Source organism: Montipora capricornis, chromosome 12 (assembly GCF_036669925.1).
Source record: "Montipora capricornis isolate CH-2021 chromosome 12, ASM3666992v2, whole genome shotgun sequence".
Classification (NCBI taxonomy): Eukaryota; Metazoa; Cnidaria; class Anthozoa; order Scleractinia; family Acroporidae; genus Montipora; species Montipora capricornis.
The window spans coordinates 33,037,438-33,047,437 of record NC_090894.1 but is presented as its reverse complement, the minus strand read 5'-3'; the positions used below and the strand labels follow the sequence as shown (position 1 = coordinate 33,047,437).

The window sequence follows — 10,000 nt, the reverse complement described above, 5'->3', positions numbered from 1 at the left end:
TGGTTAATCATTTCACACGACAATATTGATATTTTCAATATCCCTTTTGATGGTTTTTCTTTAGTCCTAGTGTCGATTTCACGAGCTCCATAAGCACCCGGTTGACTCTACACGAATTCAAACACTTGCAAAGCCTTTTCTTTTAGCGCACGTGCCTCAGCAGTTAATTGATTTTCTGTAGATCCCATAGGAGTAGTGCTGTGGATGTTATGCAAATTCATTCCATGTTCAAGCTGATTAGCATATTCTTCTGTCGAAATGTTATTAATATTTACTATATTTTCATCGTTATTTCTTTCGATTTCATTTCCCTGCCGTCTTCCAACTTTGTCTAAAATGTTGTTCGCTGCATTGCCTAAAGATTTCTCTAGTCGAGCTGCCTGGTTTCATAGATTTTTTCGTGGTATTGCAAAATGTTTGCAACATGCTGATCCCATAGTTCCTTCATGATTTCCATATAGCCTTTCTTACGATTATAATCCATAGCTTCAAGTGCATTTGATTTTGTTATCAGTACAGCTTTCCTTTTACATTCGAGCAGTGTAGAATTCATTTCGTCAGTCCATTTTAATCTTCGATTGCCTTGAGATTGTCTGTTATTTTCTTCCATATTCAGGTTGTCCATTAAACTCAAACGAAAAATAACTAAAAAATATATAAGCTTGATTTCCTTCGCTATGAGACAGCAAAAGTCTCTTCTGTTCGGTTTGAAAACTGCCATAGTATATAAATACTTGTTCAGATGGGTAGTGGTGCTCTAAGCTTCTGCTGTCTTGGAGGCTTCAATATATTTTTTTTCTTTTAAAGTCTGCTCTTAAGCTCTTACGATCAAGCCTTCTGTCTCCTTCTTTAAGAGTTCAGTTGTAATCCATCTCCATGAATCCCCTCCTGCTTTATCTGATGTTTGTTGAACAACCTTTCCATGAAGAGTTTTTTTCTCTCACGTCCTTGATAGTCTTGGAGATTGTGTCCGTCAACTATAATCTTCTCCTTCAAAGCAGGTTAAAGCATCTACTCTGTGCTTCTCTAAGGTTGCCTCGTGGGGATTTGCTTTCCCTCTTTACACACTCGTCAATACTAATCAGTCCTTAGCACCATTCCGTCCTCAGTAGGTTCAATCTCGCAACTTTATTCCTGGTGTGCAAACAGTCATTCATTGCCAAGATCATTCTTGTTCTTCTACCTATGCTGACCAGCTCTTCCAATGTCTAATCTACAATACCTGAACTCTGGCGTACCACATGCCAGGCATTGATGCCACTGATCATATTACCTCCGTTCAGTTTCAATCTACCAGATCTTCTTAAAGTGCGCCTAATCCTAAATTATGTGTTTGCCGTCACGTTGGTGAAAACATTAGTACTGTTTGATAACATTTTTTGCTAATTTCTTTTCCTGAAGGTCAAATTAAAGAGATTTTAAGGCCAGGAACTTCAGATAAACTCGATTTGATCGCAAAATCATCTCAAAAGTAAAGCAATTGGCTTCCCTCGCTGACGTCACAAATACATTAAGTTAAAGACCTCCTTTCAAGTGGCCGTGAACGAGAACATCACATCTACAAACCCTTTCATATTCGCAAGGATTCGATGGTTCTCCTTACTTTTTTTTCGATTTTCACTAAATTATGCATTCATTTTTAAAAGAAAGAGAAAAAAATTGGGATTAAGGGCGCTTTAACTCTTGTGATACACGGCTACGTTATTTTGCCCTTCATGTTTGTGTCAAGAGTCTGGTTAACTATAAAATTCCAAGGTATTTGTTGCCTTCCACCTCTTTTTTCTTGGTGTGCTGGACGTAGCACTTCCTCTTCTCATTTCCAGGACAGCACACTAATATAGCCCAAACGCCATTTTGATATCTTGCTAAAAAATCCTTACCCTTTGAATAAGTAAGTTTCGTCTTTCTTTGCTAGCACCACCGTCTATGAAGTGTAGTGGACCTCACATTCTCTTCCAGTCTGTATCCAGCTCCCAACGTTTGTAGTACAAGGGTCAGTGGCAGCATAATGACTATAAGCAGCAGTGGCGAGAAATAGTCCCCTCTTCTGTCGTCAACCTGCCCAAGATTCGATCCTCCTGAAGTCAACACTGTCTTTCAGTTCATGCTGTTGCTGAGCGTAGAGATCAAATTCTTGCTTGTCCCGACCATCTCCCGGCATTACAAGATCCATAAGTGTGGCACACGTCATATGCGTATGCCTTCTTGTAATCTATCCAAGCCATGGACAAATTGTCAACCTTCTCCGGCAGATCTTCAAAATTGTCTTATATACAAGCAATTGATCTTTCTTTTCTCGGGATCCTTCTCGGAAACCCTTCTGTTCATCTGATAACAGTCCGTTCCTCTCCAGGTGATGGTATAACTTCTTTCCAAAGATTGCTGTACATACATAATCAGTAGGCAAGTAGTTGCTGGCTTCAGTGCACTTTGCTGGGTCCTTCCGAATAAAAAAAATGTTCTCCTCTGACCATCCACTCCGATACACAGTGTTGCAAGTACTCTTGCAATCTAGGGAGTATTCTTGTCAGTGTCTTCTTACACCAGTACCCCTGAACTGGATCTGGGCTGGCTGCATTCCAACTTGCCATTTTGTTCACTCCTGTTTTAATGACCTCAACAGTGATGTCGATATTCTCTTGAATCTTTGTTGTATTGAGTTGCTATTCAACTTTCTCTAGCAAAGATGTCCTCCCATTGTGAATAACTTCCTCTGACCAGATCTTGCTCCAAAATGTGATTGTTTCAGGGGGGTCAGGTGACTCTGTTTCTTCCCTTTCCTTTCCATTTGGTGTTTTGTAGAGCACTAAGTGATTCTGATTAGTTGGGTTGCTTCAACTGTTGACATTCCTCGTCATACATTTTGATCTTAATTCCAAATGCCTTAATCTTCTGTTTCAGCATGTCCCAAACATACAAAGCGTCCATTTCCTGAAGATCATTTGTTCTGTTCAACCTTTCCCTCTCTCTTTGTTTCAGATTAATGTTTCCTCTTCAGAATTCTTCAACTATGAGCAGGTCCTTTCTCAAAGTCTCAATGTTCTCCTTCACTCTTCTTTTCCACTCTTCTTTGGCTCTTAAGTTCTTCTCCTTTTTTTCTCTTTCAGTATTCCCATTTTTTTTTCTGTAAACACATATGCAGCAACTCAAAGTAAAGAATTCAGCTCAGTGATGTTATAGGTCTAAATCCTCTTGACGGCTTTATTAACTTTCTCAACTTCTGCTTTCAACTTTCTTCTATCACATAACTCGAGTGACAGTAATGCTACTCTCTCTTCCAGACGCTTTAATTCTAGAATCAATCAATCAATCAATCAATCAATCAATCAATCAATCAATCAATCAATCAATATGCCTCTTGTTAAATTCGGGCTCCAAATGTACACAGAATGTGCCTAAGGAGTTGAATGGACTGAAACCACCCACCAAGTAAGGTCGTCTACTAAGGAAAAGTAGACCGGCTTACCAAGAGGGAAAAACGAGAACGATAGGTGAAATCCATCGTATTGAACAATCGGATCCGTATGAAAAAACAGCACAGCAACGGTGTCGTTAACAAGCACGCTTCTTCCGGTTTCCTGACCGCAGTACGTACCAATAACACGATTGCTACCATCACTAATCCTTAAATAGTCGAACCTAAAATAAAAATGTTAAAAACAAATTAAAATTTAAAAAATTGAATATAATTATGCAAAAAACAGGTTTCCCAGTCTTCTCCACTTGGTCTCAATGCATACATATGTAGAACAGTATTACATATACTAAAAGCACTCGAAAGTATGGCAAAAAATGTATATTTGTGAGGTTCATGACACATGTCGATTAATGCCAGCTATATTATTGTTAATATAAAATATTTCATCTTCTCTTCTTTTCCTGCACGACATTTGCGCGCTTAAAAGTTACATGAAGGAAAAGAACATTTTTGTTACTTATACAGTTTTTGTTTCTTGTGACTAGGTGGCCATTTTATATCTAACAGGAATAAGGTATAATACGGAATGTTAATCTTTTAATGCAATGTTTATGTCGATCAGTACTGCGCGCTTTCGTGTTGTCTTTCAGTCAGAGATTAGATTTTTTTTACTTCTCTTTTTACGTTTAGCTAAAAAGACAACGCACAACTTTGCAGGATGGTATAGCCAGTACGTAAGATAGACAGGAAATTTGTTAGCTAAGAGTGTTGACGAAGCACCGTTTTTGTACTTACACACAACTTGACGCGTATTCCAAGTGGAAATAATTGAAGTAAATGACTAGCTCCTTGTCGCAAGGAATAGCAACACGATAAACGCAATCTGTGTTTCTAGGATAGTCGCTAGGATATCCAGGACTTTGAAGAGTGTTGTTTACGACAGAACTGCAAACTGAAAAAAATAATAAATAAATAATTAAATAAATAGGTACAAAATAAGAAAAAAAAGTAAAAGAACCCGCGGGATAAAAGCTAACCTTAATACAATCAACCTATTTCGGGTGTTCGCTCCCCTGTAAGGTCTTTATGTATTTATGTGTTTCTTTGTTTCTTTCTTTCTTTCTTTCTTTCTTTCTTTCTTTATTTATTTATTTATTTATTTATTTATTTATACATTTATTTATTTATTGGCTTATTTATTCAGGATTTTTACATTATTTTTCCTGGAATATTTGTAGAAATTGAAACCATGACAACGTAGTTTTCTTTGAAACTCCCCAAAAAAGACGAGATATGAGTACTTTGTGGAGCAGGTCTGGCACAATGGTGAGAGCACTCGCCTATTTCCAAAATGTACATAGTTCAATTCCCACACTCGGCCTCACGTATGAGTTTTGTTGGTTGCTTCTTTACTCTGCTCCAAGACGTTTTTCTCAGTGTACCCCCCTTTTAATTTACCCTCTTCTAATAAACCAATGTTTGATTTCAGTCGATTTGAGTTAACTTAACAACTGTAATTAGAAGGCGAAGAGCAACCAGGTGGATGTACTACTAATAAAGTCAATGTCATGCGGTTTATTGAAACTTCGGAATGCATACTAAAAAATACCGCATAGGGAACAAAGCGTGGTCAATGGGGTCTATATGTTCAGTATTAACAAATAATTACTGAATTATAGTACATTAAACAACACTGTACCCTAAACTACACTATACCAATAAAGAACTACCAACTAACTAAAACTAACTAAGAATAGCCCTAATAATACTTATCTCGGTATAAAATATTCTCCAAAACAAAAATCCTAAAAAAGAAATAAAAACTGTGATACTAATGTAGAATTAATAAGGAATACGATACTTATCCATTAACGTAAGTTAAAAAAAAAAAAAAGCAAAAAAAAAATATGCTCATGCGCTACATTATCAACAAGGAAAATCTTGCATAACATAAACAAGGAAGTCACACAAGCCACAAAGTTAAACCCCTTGAAGAGTACATCAAACTGCATAGAATGTTTTTAAACCATTCCAGATAAGGACGAACACGCGTTCATAAGCTTCGACGTATGTGACTTCTATCTATCCATCTCAGAGCAGACCCTCATTAAAGCACTTGACGATGCCAAGTCACCAGGATTACCAAAAAGGATCACCACATTATTAGGCTAAAAAGTCCTTATTCTACCACCAGAACTTACCATGGGCAAAAAAAGAACACTGAGGACATGTTCGACGTAACGATGGCTTCATACGACGAGGCCGGAACCTTCGAACTCATTGGTGCTTACATGCTTTCTTTAATCTGCGCCAATTAAAATTCAAAGATGAAGTAGGCCTCTACCAAGATGACAGCCCGGTAGAGTGTAAAGCCCCACGGAGAGAGATAGAAAAAACAAAAGAAGAAGTAAGAAATGTATTCAAATCCATTGGCCTTAAAATCACAATAGAAGCAAACAAGAAAATCGTGAATTTCTCGTAACTTTTGACCTCACAAGTGGATTCTACAAACCATTCATGAAACCAAACAACAAATTACTGTACGTCCACCGACAGAGAAACCTCCCTAAAGCAATCTTAAATAACATCCCAGAGACCATTGACAAGAGACTAACCAGTATCTAATCAAACGAGAAAGTTTTCGACGAATCAATCCACCCGCAACAAACACATGGAATTAGAGAGTTCATGCCCCCACAGAAACAGATACAAACTAAAAGGTTTTAAGACAGGACCACAATTTATAGTCATCATGGCATACCCACGGAAATACTCTGAAATGTATTCTCTTAAATCAGTTGGGAACATTCCGAGTGATTTACCGTTTCACTGCTACAGGTCTGTTTCATATGATCAACGAATGACCAGACTCATCAGGCAACTTTAACGAATGACCAATAAATTGAAAAATATTTGTTACTATCGTGATCATAAATGCGTTATATCATCTTACAGCTCTCTTTCTGTGGTATGAACTTCCTAATTCATTGTTTCTGTACTGTTGGGGCTACATAAATTTTCTCTGTAAGGTATAAATTACATTTCAGAGTATTTCTAAGGGTATGCTATACTGCTCATAAATTGTGAAGCTTATAAACTGTTACGTTATCTTAAAACCTTTTAGCACAAATCTGTTTCTTTGGGGGCATGAGCACGCCAACTCGTTGCGTTTGTGGAGGGTACACATAGGTCATTCTTGCAGATGATTACAAATTTCTTGTCAAGGTGCAAACTTCATTTCTTGCTATTATTAGAAGTTTTGCGTTTTCTGAGAATTTTGGAGTCTTTCAATGTCCGAATGTGCTTGATAGTTTTATGGGAGTGTCGGAAGGATGTTGTGTGGCTTCTTCATCATCCCCACGTATGCTTTTGTTGTTGTTTGTGTTGCTACTGTAGCTTGATAATTTATCTGTCTGTCTATTGCTCTGTCTATCTCTCTATCTATCGCTTTGTCTTCCTACCTACCTACCTACCTACCTACCTACCTACCCTCCAACTCACCCACCTATCCAATAATTAAGTTGGATGCTAAGATTCTCCGTTTTTCCTGCTATCGCTTATTTGTTAAACTTATTGAAGGAAAGGCTAGCGAAGTCCGGACGGCTTACCTCCTGACCAGCTCCGCTTTTATAAGTTTTATACGATGAATTTTACAGGAGATTGAAATTTCGAAAATTGTCGTGAAGGGCAACAACGTCTTGCCAAACTAAATGCGATTTAAACAGAAGAGCATTGGAAATACTTTCCGTCACAACTATTCTCGTTCTTACCAAAAAAACGCAAACTTTTAAGGTAATTGTAGGCTGACGAGTTTTTTTCAGAAAGCCATTTGTATGTTGTTTGTCTGTTGTTATTGCCAATAACATGCTATCATTATCAGTGACCTCAAAAGTAATACCATTGACATCTTCTATTGAAGGTTTGTAGTTTGCAATAATTATAACTGATCGATGTCAAGAATAAAACGACTGAAACCATTCTCAACTTTACGAGATTTGCAGTTGATTCATGTCTTATGCTTTCACTCTGTCAGGATCAATGAACAGAAAAATCGATTTTGCCGAGTTTTTTCGAAGTTATTCATAAAAGGAAATCGACGTTAGTTTCTGTCGTCTTTATTGTCATAGGTCGCAAAAATGACACCATAAATGTTCAAATTTAGGTGAACAAAGTACGTTCCTCCTTTTATGGGTCGTGTTTAGTGAACAGTACGCATCCCTTTGGGGTTTTACCGTCTTGTTTTGTTCTGGCTTACTTTAAGATATCGAGTTTGGTTTTATAGTTAAAAATGTCATCGATACATGAATGTAAACTGAATTTGTGACTCAACCAAAGCACATAACCGGTTCTGCTGTTGAGATTTAAAGGTAGGACTGTCAACCTACATCTACTGATTCATACCACTTACTTTTAAATGTAGTAAAACTGAGATAACGCAATAGTTTGTTAGTTTAATTATTTATGTTCATATTATGTGTACTCTTTTATACTCAGGGACTTATCAATTAGTCTTGTATCTATGTACTACAAGAGAAGATTTATATAGCCCCAACAAAACAAAAACAAAAAACCACCAAATTAGCGAGTTCATACCCCCACAGAAACAGAGTTTTAAGCTAATGTAACACTTTTATAAGCACCATAGCAACCAATACTTTGGTCCAATATTTAAGCAATAAAGGACGTTTTCCTTGTTTCGATAGCCTCGTCTAAAAACGAGGGCGAGATGGGAGGATTCGAGACAGTTATGCAAACTCGAGACGCTCGAGAATTCTCCCAATTCCCCCGAGTGTTTAGATGAGGCTATGGAAACACGAAAAAAAAAGTCCTCTATTGCTTTTATAAAATATTTCTCAAAGATAATTCGACAAATTAAGGAAAATGCTGTCTTTTTTTTCTTCTTGACTGAAACAGATTTTCTTGACACACTCTCATATTTCCTACCAACCAATCAAAACGCGCGTCTGACAATACATAACCAATCAAATTCCGTGTGATGTCACAGCCGTGTCCGTACTCTCATATAAACACAGCTATTGACCAATGAGAGTGCGCGTACTATCCATATTATTTTATAGTAATATTTAGTCGAGCCTAAAACCGGAGCATTAAAAGATATTTCTAAAATGCATGTTTGCACTTGATTTAATGGTGACTATCGTATTACAGCAAAAAAAGTGGTAACGTTACGATAAAGTCTTGCCTTGATTCTTGGCACTGACATTAGTTTATCTCTTTAAATTCCAGTAAAGAAATAACTGTGGAGCTATATCTGAAGATTGAACTAATCAATAAGACATAACTTTTTCTGTGACTCTGAGTTTCACGCTTACGCGATCATCAGACAGACTTTAATGAAGACTATACCTCGCTTACTTTAAAGTAGACTGGGAAAACACGAAAATAGGTTAAGGGTAACGTTTCTAGTACCACTCCCGATCAGCCTGTCTTTCCCACCGTAAAGAAAGTTTCGAGTTGGAAATGCCATTTACCTGGTTACGTGAAACAAATGCAATGTGTAATGTGTTGGTTCCACAAGTTATGAATTTAAAAATCGTTTTCGCAACCACAAGTCCTCTATGATTACTAAGAAACGTACTTGTGAAGTTGCTATTCATTTTAACAAAGAACCTCCTGCTCTAGCAGATTTTGAATTTTAAATTATTAAACATTTATGTAACCGTAGCGTCAACAATAATAGTCTTGATGAGCGTTTGCTCACAAGAGAGGCCTTTTGATGTGCTGAATTATGCACCCTCAAAAAAAATGGACTTAACAAAAGTTACGAGTTCAATTCCAGGAATAGGATTCGTTTACTATTTTTAATTATGTAAAATATTTTAAAATCTCTAATCTCTTTGCTAGCATTATTTTGTAACTTATTTAACTCCTTTTCACTTTTTGAAAATTATATTCCGAGTAGTGATATTTTTACTGTTCAAGAAGCCAGATTGGGCGAAACGTCCACCTGAATTAAAGACCGCAAACGAGAAAAGTTCGCATCCTCTCCCGTTTATTGCAGTTGAGCGCTGTCAAGAATGAATTTCAAAGTGAAGGCCTTCGAGTATTCAACAAAGAACATTCCGCTGGCACCCAAAAATGCGTACCTTCAAGCACTAATCGCGAAAACAGAATCCTTAATTCAACGTATGCGCTGGAAATCTTTCTTTTTTCTTAACACGAACACCAATGACACAACTAAAGAATCTTACGGTTTAAGTCGAAACGGTCACCACCTCATGTAAAGGAGCTGAACGAGTTCGAGGACTGCATGCTTGACATGATACAGAGAGTTGAATTCAAGACCAATACTTACTCTAACGAACTTCAGAAGCAACTCCGTAAAGAGGAAATACGAGAAGAAAACAACATCTTTGTGAAAGCAGACAAAACGACCAACTATTACAAGACTACACCCAAAAGCTACGCGACACTTGTAAACAAAAACGTTACGAAGATCTACAAGAAGACAAACCCAAATGTACCAGACATAGTAACTCTAGAAGACAAGAAAATAGCCCAAAAAATCGAGCTCGAAGACCGAATTGAAGTCTCAGCATCAAGGGACCCCTTCATCACACT

At 37.2% G+C, this 10,000-nt stretch overlaps 1 protein-coding gene across 8 annotated transcripts in view; it reads right to left on the bottom strand.

Annotated features, from left to right (window-relative positions):
* Window positions 1–10,000, bottom strand: part of LOC138027360 (neuropilin-1-like) — a 110,079-nt gene that overhangs the window by 97,167 nt on the left and 2,912 nt on the right. For 7 of the 8 annotated variants that reach the window (XR_011127457.1, XM_068874939.1, XM_068874937.1 and 4 more), the window contains exons 2-4: window positions 5,620–5,758; window positions 4,214–4,370; window positions 3,467–3,639 (exon numbers count right to left, since the gene is read on the bottom strand). Coding sequence is in view for 7 of the 8 variants with exons in the window: in XM_068874939.1 (XP_068731040.1) it covers window positions 3,467–3,639; window positions 4,214–4,370; window positions 5,620–5,671 (382 nt within the window). In the remaining variant the exon portion in view is untranslated. The remainder of the gene's footprint in view (window positions 1–3,466; window positions 3,640–4,213; window positions 4,371–5,619; window positions 5,759–10,000) is intronic. The other variant, XM_068874933.1, reaches the window with a different exon arrangement.